The following is a 20,904-nucleotide window of genomic DNA, read 5'->3' on the forward strand; positions in this document are numbered from 1 at the left end:
TTTCATATGAGACCAGTTAGCGATACATCTCATCTATCTATGATTTTGTTTTGCAATACATTTACTATTGATATTCACGTCGTGTTCATGGCCGAGATCATAGGTAGGCGGGATGAAAATGGATCCTGTGAATGGCCAAGCTCAATTTTTTGAGCGTTCACACTTAACTGACGCTGCACGTAAGAAGAGCTAGTTTCCTTGACAACAAAGTGTAATATAATATAAATCATATTCCGAAGAAACAAGACATCTTGAGATTGCAAAATATGAATCAAAACAAGACAAGAAGTAAACTGTAAATTTTCGACTTTATTTCAAAGTCATCCTCAGACAGAGTGTAATATTAGTATTATTGCAATCCCAATATGGCGGACGAAGCGATCGCAACCATTTTCAATATTACATCTGAATACCACAAAAAGATGCGAAAGCGTCGTGAAAGGAAAAAGAAATATATTTTGAAACTGTGAAAACAGCGAAGTAAAATAAGGGACGGCCAGTTTTATTTTTGGTTTAATAACGTTCTAGGAAATAAATTAATGTGTGAAGGACGTTTCTGGGTGGATGCAAGCAAAGGCACCGGTTTGTTCTGGAAAAAAACTATCGATATGTGGAAAGATGATGGGTTTTGACTAGAAAATTTTCGTATGTCTAAGGGAACATTCCATTTCATTTGCGACAAGATCAATGGCACTCTTTTGCGAGAAGATGCAAATTTCAGAAAGGCTATCCCTGTGCCAAAAAGAGTAGGAATTTGTCTTTGGCATTTGGCTACCAATGAAGATTTGCGTTCTTTAGTCTGCCGTTTTTGGTATAGGAAAAAGTACAGCCTGTGAAATCGTGAACGAGGTTTGCCAAGCTATTGTTGACGTGTTATTGCGTCTTGTTATCAAATGGCCAACGGGCGATAGACTGCAGAGTATCGTTGATGTCTTTCTAATGACATTAGGCTTCCCTCAATGCGCCGGAGCCATTGATGGCACTCATATTCAAATTGTTGCACCTTCAAATTCTGCATAAGATTACTACAATTGAAAAGGATTCTACTCTATTGTTCTCCAAGATGTTGTTGATCATCAATACAGGTAGCAAAATGTACTGCTTTTGTTAGGGTTGACTTAATAAATTTTTGCCTCCCTGTTATGCAACTGACATTTTTCACCTTCTAACAATTTTTAGATCCCATGGGGAAGTTTAACAGTGACTGGTGTAAAACAGGTTTCTTATTAATTTAGACATGTGTTTCAACTAGTTGAATCAGTAAGTTACACAAAGTGAATTAAATTACACACACTTAAAAAATAAAAAAATATTAATTTAAAAGATTTTGAAGATTCACTGACATTTTCATAAAGGGCAAGGTCGAGTCCATGAGGCAAGAGTTTTGTCAAACTCGGGAGTGTTTGCAAAAGCTGAAGCAGGAAAACTTTTCCCAAATGTAAGTTTTCTGTTCTTATAATAGAAAGCTTATCTTTGGTCAGAGGCAAATTTTACTGCATTTTTCATAATAGTCACTAAAAAATTCATGGTCTTAATATACTTTAGGGAGGAAAAGAGATATGTGGTTGCAATGTACCATTCATGCTTATTGGTGATCTAGCATATCCACTGTTACCATGGTTGATGAAGAGGCATCCTAATGATGGCAATTTCAGTCCTGCTCAAAAGAAATTTAATTACTACATAAGTCGAGAAAGGCAAGTCGTGGAGTGTGCATTTGGCCGTTTAAAAAACAGATTCCGATGCCTACTTAACAAGAATTATACAAATTTAGATCATTTGCCTATGAAAATTGCAGCATGTTGTGTTGTACACAATATTTGTGAGAGTAGAGCTGACAAACTTTTTGCAGATTATGTTGAACTTATTCCTGATGATGAAATTTGTTTTACAGAACACAGACGCAAGTGCAGAGCAAATTAGAAATTCTTTAACTGAGTTTTTGATAACACAATAAGCTGATGATAGCTAAATTACTCATGTTCTTAAATTAAAGCAAAGTTTTTTATATGTTTGTTGACTTTCAGCATCATGGTGAACATTGTAGAATGGTTGTTGCACACACTGAGACCTCACTGTTATTGCTTTTGCAGGAAGTGACATTACTCCTTATAAACATTAAGCTCTTCCTTTCGCAACTCTCGCTCTTTTTCTGCTTCTTTTTTCATTTCTGACAAAAACATTTCATCGGACTCCTTGAGATATTTGTTGTGCTCTTTCATTGCATTCTCGAATGCCACTTGCATGCTGGAGGGCTTTGCCTTTCCATTGGTATTCTTTTCCTTGGCACTGATTTGTTTTCATATTGAGATGGTTGGGATTCTTCATTTGCTTTACTAGGTAACTTCTCATCTGCGTTACTGACATCTACATAACTTATCTCATGAATGTTAAAACGTAATAAAACAAAATAAAGTACACACATGTTTCACCTGCTTCAATGTAATCGCAAAATGGGCAAACAAGTCTGTCATCATCAGCGTATACTGCAGTGCTGTTTCCAACATGGGCTCCAGCTGTCTTAAGCTCCACAAACTCATCGCGCTGAGGACATTTTTTTTCAATGATCGTCCCGTGTCCATATTTTCTTGTAAGCTCGTCTGCTATTAAAAGCATTAACGGGCATGATGATGATGGTAAGTTATCGTGGATGAGTTGATATCGAGTGGTCTTTTTTTGCAAAAGAAAAGTGTGATGTCTTTTCGTTTGATGTGTGATGTCTTTTCGTTTGATATGCGATGTCTTTTCGTTTGATGTTCATATGTTGACACAAATATATTTACAAAATTTGTCTTATTTTAACCAATCCCCTTTTAGTGAAGAAAAACTGAGTTTACATGCAAAAACATGTATTATGTACTAGTTCAACGATGTTTTTGCGATTGAAAAGATAGTTGATTTAATATGTACAAAATTTGTCTTATTTTAACCAACGCCCTTTTAGTGAAGAAAAACTGAGTTTAAGATGCAAAAACATGTATTATGTACTATTTTTTGCGATGTTTTTTCCATTAAAAAGAGAGTTGGTTGAACATATTTTAGTATAACAATCACAGTGCTGTAGAAAAACATCGTTTTTTACCGGCCATTATAAATAAATTTCCATCAAATCAGAGCCATAGAAATAGATATATCTGTGTGTAAATGATACCAACATTATTTTATAGACGACGTGACTTGTTTACGTTTTGCTAGGAGGCAGGTTTAATCGAGTGCTTTTAGACAACACTGAAAACAATGGTTAATCTACCTTGGGATAAATCTGTCTGCCAGCAAACTGCAAACAAGCTTAGTTTGAGTATTAAAGTCATTTATAAATCAGCTCAGTGAGCTAACGAGTCACCCGGATCACCCCCACCCCAACTGCTTGCTTTTTCTTTGTCTTCTACACAAGAATATCTGCCTTTTCCATGCTTCAATTTTAATAAATTGTTTTGAAATAATATTGCACTTCAAACTGTACAACAATTTCTTTTTTGTGTGTGTTTTTCCATAGTTTTCCCTTTTGGATAAGATTTATTGTGTGGCATAGCGGCCAGACCTTGCCAGACCAGCTAAGCTTAGTCGCCGCGCCTTGGTTATTGTACAAATTTTGTCTGAAATAATATCTGCGTTGTCAACGGTTGGAATATGGTGCAATTTGTTATCTTTTGACACCGTTGAAAGGGTGTCAAGTGTCAAGCCAATCACAGCGCAAGCATTTTGTGCAAGTGACACCATGAGACTTGGATCGACACACTAGCCATGATTTTGTTGCGCAATGACTGTGACATCGTTGCAGATGGGAAATAGTAGTAAAACAGCTTGCCAAAATCAATGATATTGATACCAGTGATTGATACATATTATATCTACCATGGTCTCTTACACTGCGAGTATTGATATTCTGCGCTACACTAAGTCGAAGTTTCAAATGTTTGAATATTCAAGAAGATATTTCCATCGAGTTTTTTAAGCTGAAGAAGCTTTTGAACGCTTTTTGGTCCAAGACAGAGCTTGAAAAAGCAAAATTGGAATAACGACGAAGAGTATGATTTTGTGAATTTTATGAATTGCTTTTTCCGCAGAGTCAGAATGAGATATAATGCTTTGTGCATCAGTAAGGTTAGATTCTGACGTAGTTACTTGCTATAGATGATAAAAATCACTTAATTATGCTTATGACCCTTAATGATGTATGTATCAAATGGAATTAATATGGTGGTCAGTCACTCAAAGTTCATTAAAATGACCTCGTATTTTCATTGAAAATAAGCCATCTCCTTAATTATTAAAGCTTGCTATAAAACTACAGCTGTGTTGTTGAAGCTGTTTGCTTTATACCCTAGTGATATGTATATAAAATAGTGCTACTCCTCAATTTTTAATGCCTGCTATAACACTGCAACTGTATTCTTGAAACTCACTGGTTGCTTTGTACCATATAGATCATATAAATAATAAGCCTCTTTCTCAATACTTAAGTTTGCTATAAAAAGGCAAAGTTCTTTATTCCTAAAAGATAGTTACTTTGTAACACTACCATATAGATATATGTACAAATAAGCCACCTCCTCAATTGTTAAAGCTTACTATAAGAATGCAGCTGTGTCCCTGACAATGTTTGCTTTGTACCAAAGATGTCTATAAATAATTATCCTACTTCTCAAATTTGAATGCTTGCCATAACACTGGAACTGCATTCCTGAAATTGGGTTGCTTTGACCATATAGTTATAGAAATAAGCCACCTCCTCAGTTCTTAGAACTTTCTATAACATTGCAACTTTGTTCTCTAAGATGTTTGCTTTGTACCCTATTGTTATATAAATAATAATTATCCTTCTCAATTTTAAAGTTTGCTGTAAAATTGCAACTAATTCTTTCAAGCTGGTTGCTTTGTACTATAGATAAATAAATAATGAGCCTCTTCCTCGATACATAACATTAAGCTTGCTAATTTGTTGTATAGCTGAAGCTCATTGCTTTGGACATGATCATTCTCTAACATTAAAAAAAGAATTTATGTACCTCAACTATATAACTATATAGTAATATTTTCTACTCAACTTGTTTTAGTACATTAGCTGATGGAATTTGTCTTTACAATGCTTGTTCTATTGTCTTGATTGCAAATGAAAATCTTTCCACCATACTGTGGTGCCTCACCAGCATTGAGTTATATGAAAATGCTTCATACTATGCTAAGCACTCCTTTATTTCTCAGAAAGAGACCAAAGCGAGGTTATTAAAGGATTATTATATGGCATTATTTGACCTGAAACGAAGCTTGATTTCTTTCTCGTCCTTGATGTTTTACTGGTTGATTTCACTTTTCTAGTTTTCGTCCATAAAAATAAATCGTTCAAATTGTATTGTCTGGATAGTTAAACTGTTTTACAAGATTTTTCTTTCGAATCACATTCGTATATAGTTTTTTGTTTCGTTTATAGTTTTTTGTTTCGTTTATTTTGCGTTTTGCTGTTTGCTTTACGAAGTTTGTTTACATTGAATGTAAAATTAAGCGTTTTGGACCGTGGTCGATTGCGGGAAAGTAATAAACCGGCCAAAATGTTTCTGAGCCAATCAAAGCACGCCACTTAGCCGGAAGTGACGCTTGCCATATAATAATTACCATTATTTACGATTATAGTTATCATTACTTACCATTGTCAACCCTTACTTACCATTACTAACAATTACTTACCATTAGTTTCCAATAGTTACCATTACTTACTTTATTGTTAGCTTTTCTGCAATGTTATTGGTTATATATATTCTGTTAGGTTGATGGATCTTTTGTTGTACGAAATGCGCCGGTTATGGAAAACTTGAATTTAACCCTGTATTGTGAAGAGTATAAAAGACTTTGCTTTGGCTGTACTTGAGGAACGTATAGGGAGTAAAAGTGGATCTTGGAGGCTTTCTATGGTCAATCTTTCGTACGCAGCCTGTTGAAGGTTAAGTTATAAGAAAAATGGTGGAGATAATTTTCAATTACTTAGGAGCATTTAACCCTTTTTTATTACCATAAGTGTTTTAAAACTCATATTTACTATCGTTTAATACATTTATTTTGCGAAAGCGTAAGCTTTACAAGTCTTTGAAAAATAAATATGTCGCGAGAAAATAGTCATCATATTGTGGATTTTTCTTTCAGTTACTCGGCTGTTTTAGTGGTGCCACAACACGTGACCGATGACTCTTTGTTGCGCGTGTCTAAAAACCATCGCCATATGCGTTCTCCTGTTGCGACGTGGAGACATTAAGTCAATAAATTCGCCGTTTTATTGCGATCTCTTCCATTGAACGAAGCTCTGTGGCATCCATCATTTGCTCTGGTTTAGCTGCAAGTTGTGGAAGCACTGACGCAATACTTCATCCAACGTGGAGCAAGATAAATATTTATCTGCCGCAGTTTAGTTGTTTATATTTATCGTTTCAACGCTCGTCCCCTACCCTCACATGTAAATGCCCTCCCGACCCAGCGCAATGCCCCCTCTCCCACATACACACAGATCTATTGCCACCCTTGGTATCACAGCAATATATATTACTTTACTATAATTATGGGTACGTTGTGGATTCTCGTTTTTTTGAAAATCACATTTCGAATTAAAGTATCCTCGAAAAATAAACGAGAACTAATAAAAATGAATTGTATAATTGTTTTTCTAAAACTGAGTGATTTAGATATAGCTTGATTTTCTACACTATTAATTTATGGATACTGTTGATTTTTGTAAATATTTATATATGAAATAAGTATTTAGGGACTGTTTGCCATTCTTTAAGTTTTATTAACATTAGCAAATGTACCTGCATTTATCACTTTTTTCGTATCAATCCTAAAGTTTGGCTTTAAGCATTATTATGTGCTTATGTAACGGTGATCTTCTATGCTTTTAATTTTAAGTGTCTTCAAATCCTGTATCGTGGAATAAAGTGGAGGCGAAACATCGTTCACTGGCAGCCAACGTCAGCATGTCTAAAGCAACGATGAATCTACGATCAAATGACAATGCATCTAAACGTGTTTCTGTTGTGGACTCCGTTGACAAAGCAATAACTGAGCAAGGATGGGAGCCTGCCGCACTGTACGTTTTTTAATCTTTCTTGATGTGTTTATTATCTGTATTATTATTTTAGCGATAGTCAATGGCGATAGTATGTAAGCCCTCAATACCCAAGTGCAAGATCTTACGTTTTGTCATATCCAGTTCCTTTGAAATCGAATGTGTTTTTTCAGTTCCATTTTAATATGCATATATAAATATTCCCTCTCCCCTTCCTCCCAATGATCGAACTGTCAATGTCTCTGCTTCACGTACGAACAACTACAGTTAATACTTCATGTTGTTTTTGTAGGTGACGTCATTTGCTCAAGTAATGTTAGATCCATACTACCGAACGATTAATGGTTTTAAAGTTTTAGTTGAAAAAAATGGTTGTTCTTTGGACATTGTTTCTCACATCGCTGTAATCATACACATTCAACGCAATCAAGTGGATTCACGCCTGTTTTCTTGCAATTTCTTGATGGCGTCCATCAGGTTATCATTGTTTCTTAAAGTTATCTTAAAATTGGGGTTAAGATGGTCTGGTGTCTGTCGTCTGAGTATTGTGCGAAATGTTTTTTATATTACACAAAAAACGTTTGACCAAAGCTTGAGTAAAGCATAATTTTTTTTAAAACTTTATTCGATCAAAAATTTTAGTCACAAAGTTAAGGCGCTTTTCTCGCCATAAATTTGAAATATACATTTAACTTATAAAAGCAACTCTTTCGTGGTCATTATCTTCAAAGTTTTCTTGCATTGTAGGACTCAATAAACCTCTCAATGACTATTTCAATACCTTGTTAAATATCAAACTTTTTAAAGTGCATAGTTTAGGTTCAAAAAATAACTTCTCTAGATAGTTAAATTCATTTTAAGAACATGTGCACAATATTTTTTCAATGGTCTTTTCGGGCCCAGAAATAAGTTACTCATCGCCATCAGTGACGCAATTAGGAGAACACGCTCGTTTCGTAAAGTAAAAACACCGTATATTATTAAAGAATTTTGGTGGGAAATGTTTAGACATCAATTGTCTCCATCTTTTTTATTGCTATAATTCAAAATTAATGATAAAGTGACTTAGCTATTTGTTCATATTGTTTGTGTTCTCAGTTATTTATTTTTATATGAAAGTTTGGAAAAATTACTCATTTCTACATATTTTTTATGTTCTCAGATATTACGTCAGTATCCACTATCCTTCGAATTCAACGAGTATTATTTACATTTCCTCGCCTATCATCATGTCTCCATGCGTTTTCGTACGTTTTTACTGGATTCAGAGCACGAACGTGTGCAGATGGGTTGGCTATCAGATGCAGAAAAGAAAGATGCAAAGACTTCTAAATCTCACATAAAAAGTCTTTGGGAGTACATCGACATGCTACACAAAAAAATCATCATTACTTTATAATTTCCAATTTTCGAAAGAACATTCTGAAAAGGTGAGTTGTTGATCTGCAGCCATATTTTAGCAAATCTTTGCAGCAACAGTTCGCATGCAGTGTAATGAGATTACCTGAATGCTTTTCGGTCATATCGTTGTGTAATAACCATCAAATTGATTTAAAACAAGATCAAAGAAGAACAGGCATTTAACTCAGTTTATTTTTCAATGGACGCCTTGTTTATCTTTTATCGAACTCGTGTATGTATTGGTTCAACATGTAAACTTCATTTAGTAAATCCCAGAATATCCTCGATTTGTTGTGTTGTATTTAAAGTGACTTTATTAGACTGTAAAACCCATTGAACTAAATAGAACTGGATCATTATGTTGTATCTAAAGCCAGCAATTCAACTAGTCACAAAAAAGTCCATTTACAGTGATAAGCTATCTGGATTTCACCCACAGACACGCGTGTCTGAGAGTAAAATTTGGTAGTGTCAATGGTTAAACCTGAATAGTTTTCTTCTTTAGACAAATACGAGGGCAAATACGTATGTCTGTGTATAATTATATTGTGCGATGTTTTTAATGCGATACAACAAAATTTGAACAAAATTTGTTAGTGTAAATAAAAGGTTTGATTATAAATTGGAACGATAAAATATTTTTGTTGTTAGAATTTTGCTCACAAACACAAAAATTATAATTTATTGGGCACCTAAAATATATTTACTAGCTCACAAGGACTCGTTTACTTTATTTTCTCTAGAAGATTTTCTTCTCGTAAACCAGATTTAATACATTATTTCTAAATTCCCAGGTGCTTCGTCCTCATTGCAACGTTTCCAATCTAAAATTATGGAGTTATTTTGTTTCGGAGAATGTCTCCACTGGTCCAGAGTTTGATCAAAAAGTCATAAATGAGACAGAAACTGCTGCCGAGGAAGGACAACAGAAGTTAGAAGACAAGTACGATGCCAACAGGTATGAATAAGTTATTGCGTTAAGAAGTAAGCGCGTTCCATTTAAAACGTAGCAAAGTACCTCTACGATTTGCGTGTTTCCATTAAAAATTAGTGAAGTACTACTATACTTAGCGTGTTTCCATCTGAAAATTATTGAGTACTTTAATAGTCAGGATGTTTCCATTTAAACATTATGTAGTGCTTCCATTGTTAGCATGTTTCTATTAAAAAATAAGTTTAATGCCATTCGTAGCTTGCATGCTTAATTTTTTGTTGCAAACTTTACTATAAGTTTAAAAAGGTGATTTATAATATTCAACCATGCGTAAATTATTGAATAAAATAGCTAACGCTTCATATTGTTTACTAGACGCTGTCGAAGTGGTATGTTTGGTGGATCGGTTCATTACGACAGTAGTAGCTGTGCATATCATTTGTACGAATATAATCGCATCGAAGAAGAGGCTGACAAACACGCAACTCGTTGGAAAAAATATGGGAGCGTTTGGAACAGCCTAAAATAACGAAAACGGTATTTATAGCAAATATACTTTCATTGTGACGTGTTGTTTTACTTTTACTTTGTAGACATTAAGTAAAGGTCATTCACTGGATCTTTTGTAAATTGCTTTTGAATATCATATTTTAGGTCTCATTTAGGCAGCATAACTACTTTTTTCTTACTTGAGTGTGTGTATGGTGTGAATACCATTACAGATTGGAGTGTATGCATTGTATGTATGAATACCATCACAAACTGGAGTGTATACATTGTATGAATACCAGACTGAAGTGTGTGCATGGTATAAATACCATTACAGACTGAAGTGTATGCATGGTATGAATACCAATACAAACTGGAGTGTATGCATTGTATGAATACTAGACTGGAGTATGTGCATGGTATGAATACCATCACAGACTGTGGTGTTTCCCTGGTACGAATGAACACCATAACTGACTGGCATTTTTTCTTTACAGTTTTTAACATACAATGAAGAAATTTCTAGAGTCCGTAGTGGTGTACTACACAAACGAGATACAATGGACATAATACTTGAGGTAGTATTTATGATTCTTTTTCTTTATGATTAATTTTATATTGATTGTAGATAATTTATAACTTCAATGACCATTTTATGATTACCTGATCTTAAATTAATATTCTCGTTCATGCAATATACTCGTTCTATTTTGTGATTTTTGGTAAAATACTTTCTATATACAAAAGGATTTTTTATCAGTTTAGCAACTTATAAAAATGAACTTTTTTAACATTTAGTTTTGCTGTGCTGGTAGCACTAAACCGTGAAATTGTATTCATGTTGTCTTGGAATATGTTGTATTCTTTAAGAACGACAAAACACTTTCTGAGTTTCTAGAGAGTTTTAGACACGTGATTGGGAGAAACAATAAATTACATGGCAAAGAGAACACGAAGTGCGTGTGTTTGCAAAAATTTCGAGTTTCTTTAAAAATTTCACGAGTGTTTCTATATAAATCTATAGGAATAGGCAAATATTTTTTTTGTATTTTCTTTATGAAATAACGTTTTAAGAAGAATATAAAGACAATGAATTCTTGAATTTTAATAACATGTTGTTTATATTTTTGCCTTGAAACTTTCCGCCATAACCACAGAAGTTTTTCAATAATTTTGAGAGATTAAAGCTCTCGTGCAATAAAGGGTTTTATAGACACGGTTTTTTCGAGCATTGCACTAATCAGCACCCGTGTTTTCAATAGTTTTTTTTTTCACACAATATGAGATTGGTATCATGCCGCCATTTTAAGATTCTCGAACACAGTTTGTACAAATTTTAATGTCTCTGAATTGTGAGTTTTTGATAAAATCTTGAAAAGTAGTCAGTTAACGCATTAGTTTAATCTTCATTTAATTTCTTTTTACTGAAATGGAGGTTAAATTGACATCTTAATGTTGGAACTTTTGTAAGTGACCTACCTTGTGGCGGCTCACTTCACATGACAACACACCTTTTGTACTGGTTTCAGTATATAATTTGTTTTGTTAAAAGACCTACTTGTTGGTGGCTCACTTCACTTCACAACACACCTTTTGTACTGGTTTCAGTAAATAATTTGTCGTGTTAAGTGACCTATCATGTGGCGGCTCACTTCCCATGACAACACACCATTTGTACTGGTTTCAGTAAATAATTTGTTTTGTTTAAATTTTCATAATACGTTGATTCCTTTGTTACGTTTGTTAGGCTTTCCATGCCTGTTATGATCTTAGCTTTAAAAAAATGTCAACATTGTTGTGTTTTGCGAAGAATAGACAGCAATTGCTAAAATTTGTTAACTGAAAATTATTTTTACAACTTTTGCTGCGTATTTATACCTTTGAAGTAGAGAGTAACTTTGTTACTTTTATAAGATGACCTTGTAGAAACTGATTTCACTTAGTTTCTTTTAAAGCTACATACTATGTGACACATGTTACTTTTATATTTCAGGGGAAACTTCAAATCGAAGACTACAGTAACCAAGGTTTTTCACGACCTCATTCATTTGAACCTCACAGTTTCTTTACGCCAACCAACTGCGATTTCTGTCTACAAGTGATATGGAATATTGGAAAAGGAGGTATGGTTTGCTTGTGTATCTATCTATCTATGATGGCCATACAGTTGACTTTCCGTTGCATCAATAAACACGCTTCTTTATCTTGTCTACTGTGCAAAGTTTCTATGGAAATTTTGCTAATAAAATTTTACAACTAGCAAAGCTTTATAGCAGAATGCACGCGCTTTCATGTTAGTTAAATATACCCCTAGTATAAATTTAATTCTGAAATCAAAGTAAAACAATCGCAGCCAGACAATATTTTTTGCTAGATTTATGATAATTGTTATGTCATACAACTGATAGTTTATTTCATGATGATTGTGACGCCGCTATTTTCCATCATAAATTTCAATGAGTGTGTACCGTTGATAATTTAATAATTTAAGAAATTTATTCAAGCAAGTCTATCCAAAATGAATTAAAATGACTTGGCTCGGTCCTGGCATCTTGATACCCCAAAACTGTTCACCACGCCTTTTAGTTACGATACATTTTGTGAAGAGATTTTGTGTCCTACCACCAAAAATTCTTTTGTATTTTAATATGTGTTTTTTGTAGGATTCAGATGCACAGAATGTGGATACAACTGCCACGAGAAATGCTTATCACGTGTTCCTAAAACGTGTCCTAATTACAAGAATCTGAAAGACCAGAATGATAGCATGCCATCAACTAGTAACAAAAGCTTACATGAGGTACAATATAGTACACTAGTGAACTTCCATTGATGTTTGTTAACTGCAAACATTTTCCTTCACTTTTAAATTTATAATTATATAATATGTAAACAAAGAAGATATTGTTAAGTTTCACTTTTTATTACTCAGTTATAACGGATTAAGCTTTAGTTACACTAGCCAAAGTGATTTATCATGAATTAGTCATTTGAATAATCTTTATCATTCCATAGTCTCCAAGTATAAACAAATCTTCGAAATTTTTGTGTGGGTATCTATGGAAACGAGGTGCTTTATTCAAACAATGGAAGCAACGGTATTTTGTATTGGATACGGAAAGACATCAGGTAATGTTCTTTATTGGCTATTTTAGTGAACAATATTTTGATGAAATGTGGCAACGAGGGATGGAAAACGGTGTAAGATAAAGCTTCAGATTGTCAATTTCTACTGGTTTCTGTTAAAAATTACTATACAAAAGTTAAAGGGGAACTCCACCCAAAAATAATGTTGGTCTTAAAACTTTGTCTGTCCCGTGAAAATAAATATGCGGCAATTTTTTTGTTTGTTTGATTCAATATTTTCACAAAAAATGAGTTGAAATGCTGCAGCTAGGGCATCCGGTGCGTGGGAGCAGAAATATGTCAGCGGCTTGTATTGACGTCATATCGTCAATTGCTCCTCAAAGCTTTATGTAAAGTCATTGCACAGTCATAATAAACTTGCGTCAAAATGCTTCTCCTAATCACAAAATGTTTCTTTTCGAAACGTCAGAATTTTTTATTCGTAGGTATATACACAAGCAACTTTTATAGCTTACATGTAAGTATTGAGCTGGTTATTTGTATTCTGTTTTAATAGAACGGTTTCACATCCATAAAGGCCATTATCGCACAGTTTCCGCACTACATATAGAACTTGAATGTCGATTAATATTATTTTTTAAAAAATACGAAGGTTTCTTTGTGTGGAAACTGTGCGTAATGCCGTTTGCTTGTCCTCCGAATTCAACCTTAACAACAGTTTCCACTGATGTAAACCAATCTATTGCCCTTAATAAACATTGAATAATAATAAACATGGTTGTGTAACTCATACGGTTAGAAAATAATCCTACATAAAACCATTGTAAAAATAGCCTTTCGTGCATAGAATTAAGGTGTAGTTTCCTTGACGTAAAGTATGAACTTATAGTTTCCTAATTGTACATAATTTCCCTGATGTGTGGCATTTGTCTAAATCTGTCACAAAAAACTAACAAAGAAGGCTAACATTAAAATGATGACTTGACCCATTGTATTAAGTCCATTTCTAATCATCTTTGGTGGTGCTCTGCAAGTTGTAACAAGAATGCAGAAGAATTGGTGGAAAATGGAAGTCTGTCCTTAACCACATTTCCAACAAGCATTTCTGGAAGGGAAACACATATTTTCATCAATGTTGCCACCAACAATTAACAGAAAAAGAAACAAAGCAGAAGAAGTGGTTATTTCCTACTTCACAAGCATATATTGCTGCAGAGAAGGTGATTTGTGACAAGAGGCTTCTAAAAGACCTGCGGAAGCTATCTGAGTTTTGTCACACAGGAGAGTTGGAGGTTTACCATTCCCTTTTACTGAAATATTGCCCAAAGCGAGAGCATTTTTCATTTCCTGGGATGGTAGCCCATTTATAATCATTTCTTTGTAAATCTGTTTTTTTTTTTGTAATAAATTAATAATAATAAATGTGCATAGCATGACCTATAAATGAGCTGGCTATGCCACTTTAATATTGACATACAAAGTAATTGTAATGGGTATACCTATATCATAATAAAATACTTCATTCATCAACATGGTGAAAATCAAATTGAAATTCCTCTGCAAGGCCAGGTGGAGAAATGTTTCTCTAATGCGAGTAACTGCATGATGGCAGATGACTCTCACTTCTCTTCCAGACACCCCAGCACCATCTTGCCAGCTGTCTATATGCAATGGCGGTACAGTTTGTCTTCGGGCCCATCATATGCTACCTCATATTGCTTGCTTGTACTGGTACCAAGCTGTTTGTAAACCCACCTGTTAAGACAAACAGGCTCAAAACCAGGATGTTGTGTAATGCACAAAGGGACTTCGGTGGTGTCATTCGTTTCTACTGCCTCTAAATTTTTGTCACAAATATTGGAAATCTCTTTGCAGCATAAACATTCCTCGTTATTATCCATTATTTGGCAGTTACCACATTGACACCTGAATATGTTAAAAGAAAGGATCTTGAAAAGTAAATGTCAAAAACTTCAATAAAATTGTATCTTACAATAAAACTTTAAAATCTAAAATTATTATGTGTGTGGACGTGGTCAACTTCAAAACTGAAAACGTACTTTTGAGATAGAAACAATGGTCTAGAATAATATAACATTTTACTACCCACCATTCAAGATTGTCGCGCCGAGATTCATCGTCAATATACAAAATTCCTGTTCTTCGTTATCCTCAAACTGGTGAGCTTCTTCGTGTTCATCAGCCGGCCATTCGAGGCTCAAACTGATATGGCCGAATATTGTTTGTTGGATTGTCTTCCATTTCACTATCGATTGGTGAATTAGGCCGAGTTCTTCCAAAAAGCCATTATAAGCGATTGTTTTGTTTTGTGCTAGGCTGTGCGTTATTATTTTTTACTTTGTTGTAAACTCAACTCCAAATCGGTTTGACGATATGACGTCAAAATAATTTCCTGACGCTTTCTGTGCCCACGCTGCTAAGCCTCAAAACAGCTCAAATAGCGCACTTGAAGACGCGATTTTGTCAAAAATAAAATAGCTGATGTAAAAATTTCAAAATATAGTAACTTTTGCATAAAAATGGAACTTTTAAGACCAACATTATTTTTGGGTGGAGTTCCCCTTTAACTTTGTTGTTTCTTACCATAGCTTTGTGCCTAATTGATATAGTCCAAATCGTACTTTGCGATACTTTACTTCTGTGATTTGTATGGATGCAAGAATTAAAAACATTTATAATTGTGCGAAAATTCTAAACATTTCATTTTCTGTATTTATCAAATTTTTGAGCTTGAACACTTGATGAAGAACAAGTTTTTCTATTGTTACTTTTCACCCCGTGATGTTTGCTTGACTACGGTTACTAGCCATGATTCTACACAAAGTGATCAAAAGAGAAACTAGTCTTAAGAAATTTATGTGGAAGTTACACTTGGTTATAATGCAATGGGTGGGAATGAGGATCCAAACATTGCAAAACTCATGGAGTAGATACAGATTCACGTCCGATTTCCACTTTCTGATTAAAGCATCGATTTTCCCATGTAGATTTTCGGGGCTGAGTCGGTGTCTTTATTGGCGCTTAATTTGTCACTGTCATAATTAACATAAGTCATGTGCATTTTATTCTTGATTATGTCAGCTTATCATTCATATGAATTCGTGTGCTTACTTTAATAAGAAACATCACGCTTTCAATATTAGTTAATGTTTCTGTTATGAGAACTTTACAATTTCAAGACAATGTGCGCATAGGAATGTTCTATTTGTGACATAACGTTAAAAGCAAGAGTAGCAAAAAGTGCATTTTAAAAATCGTTACATTACTGGCATAGCATGGAATTGTTAAAAGAACTTCTGAGAACGGGAGGTGCATGATTTAAAGCTTGCGACTTTTTTGATGGTGAAAATTGCAAAGTTTAAGCTGTACTAATTACTCGATGCACTTATTTCTAGTTCATTGCAATTTGCTTTCCTTAGCATTAACATTTACGATGTCTATGTTTTCACAAATTAATTGGTTTTGTAGCTTCGTTACTATGATGAAGTAAGCGATGTTCATTGTCAAGGTGTTGTCAACTTATCTGAAATTATTTCATGTGAAATGTCACAGTTGAATAGTAAGTTTTATTTCAATATTTTGCTCAATAGTCTTATTTCTTTTAACGTTTTGACGAGCTTTTAAAACAATGCTCTATTGACTTAAATTGCATCACTGAGAAAAACGACTTTTCTGTTAATTTTGGATTTTTTGCGGAGGGTGTTTTGTGTTCCAAATTAAAACTTCTCCTGGGATATTACCATAAGAGCAAATGTCTTTGTGCACCAGCTTGAATGAATTGCAAAGTTCTAAGCTTTTTTGGTATCTGTAGAAAGGATATTTATTTCTATATATGAAAATAAATAATATACTTAAGTATGGAACAAGTTGCAATTACGTATTTAATTGTACGATAAAACTGTAAACATGATTACATGATTGTAAAAGTGCTGTTATTGTATTGTCGTGTTTTTTTTTATAAAAATTGTGAATTTCATTGATATTTTTAGCAAACGAGAAGCAAGTTTTTTTCGACGTAAGTAAATATGTTTGTGTATCTTTCCTCGCTGTGTTGTTTGTTTGAAGCTTCAAGGTGCACTAAATCAACACGAATTTTGATTGGTTTAAATTATTGTATGAAAAACCATTCAGTTAATCGTGCTTGGTATTTTCTGTAAACTATGTAAGCGTGGCTAGCATGAAATAATGGTAATAAGCTCTTTTATGAACTTTTAAATTCCCCCTGAAGCTTAAAGATTATCCTTTCGTTACCACTTTTAGTTGATTTAGATTTACATTGAAAAAGCAATTCAATATTTTACGCTGATAACATTGAACCCTGTTTTTAAATCTTTGAGATAAAACTGATGAAAACAATCATGCATGTAAAATACTTATTCCTCTTAAAGACTACTTTTACTGCCTTATATGCTTCTATAGCTTCGTACAGAGAAACGATTGTATAATTTGTATTCTGCGACGGAGGAAGAAGCCAAGAATTAGATATCTAAATTACAAAGCTTGGATACGTAGAGCTTCCACCGTCCAATCAGGGATTCATTATAATCAAAAGAAATGTTGTGCATATGTGAAATATTTTAACTTTTTAGAACACATATTTAGGGTAATTTATGTATGTATTTTAATTTTTTTAAATAATAGTATCATTTTGAGACACGCACAGGTTTCAAATTATCGTGACTGAAAAAACCAATACGAATTTTCGTAGTATTTTCACATGTTATAAAAATAGTGTGACACCAGTTATTATCACTGAATCTATTTTTTTCTCATCGACCGCGTATTATTACAACAAGAGTCTCAATACTATCAAGTGGTAGGCTAACAAGTTTAAGTTATCTGCTCTGTCTGAACACTACTCCCAGTCTAGAGTACGTGATTGCAACAATGATTCACAATAGTTCCTCCAAACAGATTAAAGGCGCAGAAGGCAAGAAGGCTTAGTTGATTTCTCCAAGATTTGTAGGGTGTTCAATTTGCTGTGCCTCGTAAATTGTCCTCAATTAGTTGTACCCTGTAAGTTGTTCTCATGCAATATATATATACATAAAAGATAAAAGTTCCTCCGGATTTTAAGTGATTTTTATTGAGCTTTCGACTCGTTGCTTCGAGCCTTCGTCAGAATAAACACGCACAGACTAAACACGTACGCGAATTTAAAGAAGCTTGGTACAGTGAAGACAACGACACAATAAACAGACAAATCGACATACCCATGATATACTCACAACTAAAGAAAAAGGACAAAAAACTACAAACAACACCAGAACTAAAACACTACACTCTAATATTATTAACACCAATCATATTGACAACACACCAAAACTCATGGCAACGCATTTCACTCCATCCAATCACATTAATCCACCCACTCATCCAATTAGACGCTCTAAACGTCTCCAAGCTAAAAGCACGTGTAAATAAATATCCTCATTCTGATGAAGGCTCGAAGCAACGAGTCGAAAGCTCAATAAAAATCACTTAAAATCCGGAGAAACTTTTATCTTTTATGTATTAAATGCCTGGATTACAAATTTTCAAACTTACATATATATATATATAAGTTTGAAAATTTGTAATCCAGGCATTGAATACATAGCAAGAATAAAACAAATAACAATAAAATAATAAAATAAAACAAGAATAAAAACTTCTGTGCAGTTCTTTAAAATATGCTCACGCATGCAAGAAAGCTTCTAGATTTCCTTCTAATAATGACCATAGATTTCTATTGAATTACCTGGATGAGGATAATGGCTTGTATGCAGCTGGTCGAAATATAATGGAGGACGTGAAGACTCTCGTTTGCATTGTGGTTGTAGAACATATTTCGTATTAGGGAAGCTAAATAATATGAAAAGTCGCTTGGGGAGGTAGCGTTCCGACCTTTTATTAAAGATTTAGGAAAATTGTATATTGCTCATACATAGTCAATATATCCAATGCTTGCCACTATTTGTATTTTAGGTTGTTTAATTAAAACCGTCAGTGAATGTTTTGCTTGCTATTTTCATGTTCATATATAATAAAATGAAGACATAATATGTTTGTTTTGTTTATGTTTCGTTCAAATTTCTTGAATAATTAAACAAGTTTGTATTTTGCAATTTTCAGGCGGCATTTCTTTATTATGCTAAAAATATATCAGCATTTACACTCTTTCTGTGCAATTTAATTTATAAATAACATTTAATTATAAGTACTAGAGAAATGATCAAAGTACTAAAGCGAGCATATGCACTACGATAAAAACATCCCGAAGTTATAATTCAAATATACACCTAATGTTTTGCTCAATCACTGCTCACTATATTATTTAAATAATAATATGATTATCAACAATAAAAATCATAAAGCGTAATACCCTTGTTTTACATAACAATATATTCCTACGATGGTTCAAATTCCTTTGCATAAAAACATTTATTATACACGGAATTAAAGGATGCGTATGATGTTTTTATGAGATGAGTTCAAGAAAGTTTAAGTCGTTATCAGTTCAAGGTATGATACACAAAAAATAAATGAAGTTGTAATTACTATACGTCATAGATGATCAGTTATTTGACTTGTAATACTAATGATTTCGAACTTTGAATATATTCTTGGCTTGCTTTAATTCTCAAGCGTTAAAATTCTTACAAGCCAATAGTACCCAATAAACATTTAACAATTATTTGTCGTGCGTTCCTTTAAAGCAGTGAGTTATGATTAAATGGAAACATGATTGGACGATTTTAAGTTTGAATGCAGACCGGGAGTCGAACGATTCGACGATTTAAAATTCAATAAAAATTATTCATAACATGAATTTATAGTTATAACAAATAAGACTAAATTAAGCGTTGCATTTATTAGTCTTCTAATATAAATTTGAATCCACCACTTAATGACTAGTATATAGCGTAGACACACTATAGATGAATTTTGACTGAATTTTATGTATTTTAAAAATATAATATTTTGTTTGAGCTTCTGCACTAAGCCTTTTCAATGTCTTATTTGCGTCTAAGCCATCTATACGACGACATGTGAATTATATATAATTTAAATAAACTACTTCATGGTAGGTGAGTGCGTACGATTTTAAACTCAACGTAGACAATTCCTTTCTTACGAAGGAACTTAATTGTCTTGTATTTTCCGTTGTTCCTTTTCTTTCGGACCGAAATGTAATGTATTTCCTGAGATATTCACGAAGTTGCTTGACGGAATTGGGATTTTTATTTATTTCGGCAATAAAAATTCTTGAAGAAGTCTATACCCGTATACTAAAAGCTCACTCACATTCACATATATTGAGAGCGACATAAAAATCACACTGTATCTAATCATCAGCAAAGTCATTTCTCCATCTATGGCAAGATTTTTTCCTACATATTCCAAATCAAGCAATCAGTTGAAAGAAACTGAGGCTTTGAACATGTATGATGTGATTTTGAAGCCCCAATCATTGACTGTGTGATGCTTGGCATATTTTCTGTTAAGTCCATCGTTTTTCTGGCTAGTAATTTGACGACTGTTTACTAAGAAGTTGTATTGAAAAAAAGTGATTTTGGAATAATAGTCATCTCATACGCAGAGCAGAAAATTTTGGAAGATGGCGAAAGGTTGCAAGAAAACAGGAAACATATATAAGATATATATATATATATAGTGAGAGCTCATAATTTCATTGCCAACAAGTACGTAAATAATTTATTCATTTTAGCGTATCGAGAAAATAACAGAATTAATGACTCCAGTTCGAGACTGACTTTATGAACGTCATTAGCAATATTTGTAATGTTTTTGGAATCTTGCCAGTCGCCCAGGCATATTTCTTTGATTGTGTCCAATGGATGCAACAACTCAAGCCTGATGAATAACGAAATTCATTCCCTTGCAATGTTTATCTCATACATATATTGCTCACTCA

The 20,904-nt window shown here is 33.5% G+C and overlaps 1 protein-coding gene across 2 annotated transcripts in view; it reads left to right on the plus strand.

Moving 5' to 3' along the window:
* Positions 1–17,646, plus strand: part of LOC124455513 (serine/threonine-protein kinase D1-like) — a 56,160-nt gene extending 38,514 nt beyond the window's left edge. The window contains exons 1-12 of one of the 2 annotated variants that reach the window (XM_047006146.1): positions 7,052–7,075; positions 7,347–7,531; positions 8,217–8,484; positions 9,250–9,413; positions 9,765–9,926; positions 10,376–10,456; positions 11,872–12,001; positions 12,542–12,678; positions 12,894–13,007; positions 16,455–16,545; positions 16,976–17,001; positions 17,406–17,646. In XM_047006146.1, coding sequence (XP_046862102.1) covers positions 10,439–10,456; positions 11,872–12,001; positions 12,542–12,678; positions 12,894–13,007; positions 16,455–16,545; positions 16,976–17,001; positions 17,406–17,468 — 579 coding nt within the window. In that variant the 5' untranslated portion in view covers positions 7,052–7,075; positions 7,347–7,531; positions 8,217–8,484; ... (1 more) ...; positions 9,765–9,926; positions 10,376–10,438 and the 3' untranslated portion in view covers positions 17,469–17,646. Of the gene's footprint in view, positions 1–7,051; positions 7,076–7,346; positions 7,532–8,216; positions 8,485–9,249; positions 9,414–9,764; positions 9,927–10,375; positions 10,457–11,871; positions 12,002–12,541; positions 12,679–12,893; positions 13,008–16,454; positions 16,546–16,975; positions 17,002–17,405 lie in introns of those variants that run through there. The other variant, XM_047006147.1, reaches the window with a different exon arrangement.
* Positions 17,647–20,904: the final 3,258 nt, after the last annotated feature.

Source organism: Xenia sp. Carnegie-2017, unplaced genomic scaffold, assembly GCF_021976095.1.
Source record: "Xenia sp. Carnegie-2017 unplaced genomic scaffold, XeniaSp_v1 HiC_scaffold_4, whole genome shotgun sequence".
In the NCBI taxonomy this organism is placed as follows: Eukaryota; Metazoa; Cnidaria; class Anthozoa; order Malacalcyonacea; family Xeniidae; genus Xenia; species Xenia sp. Carnegie-2017.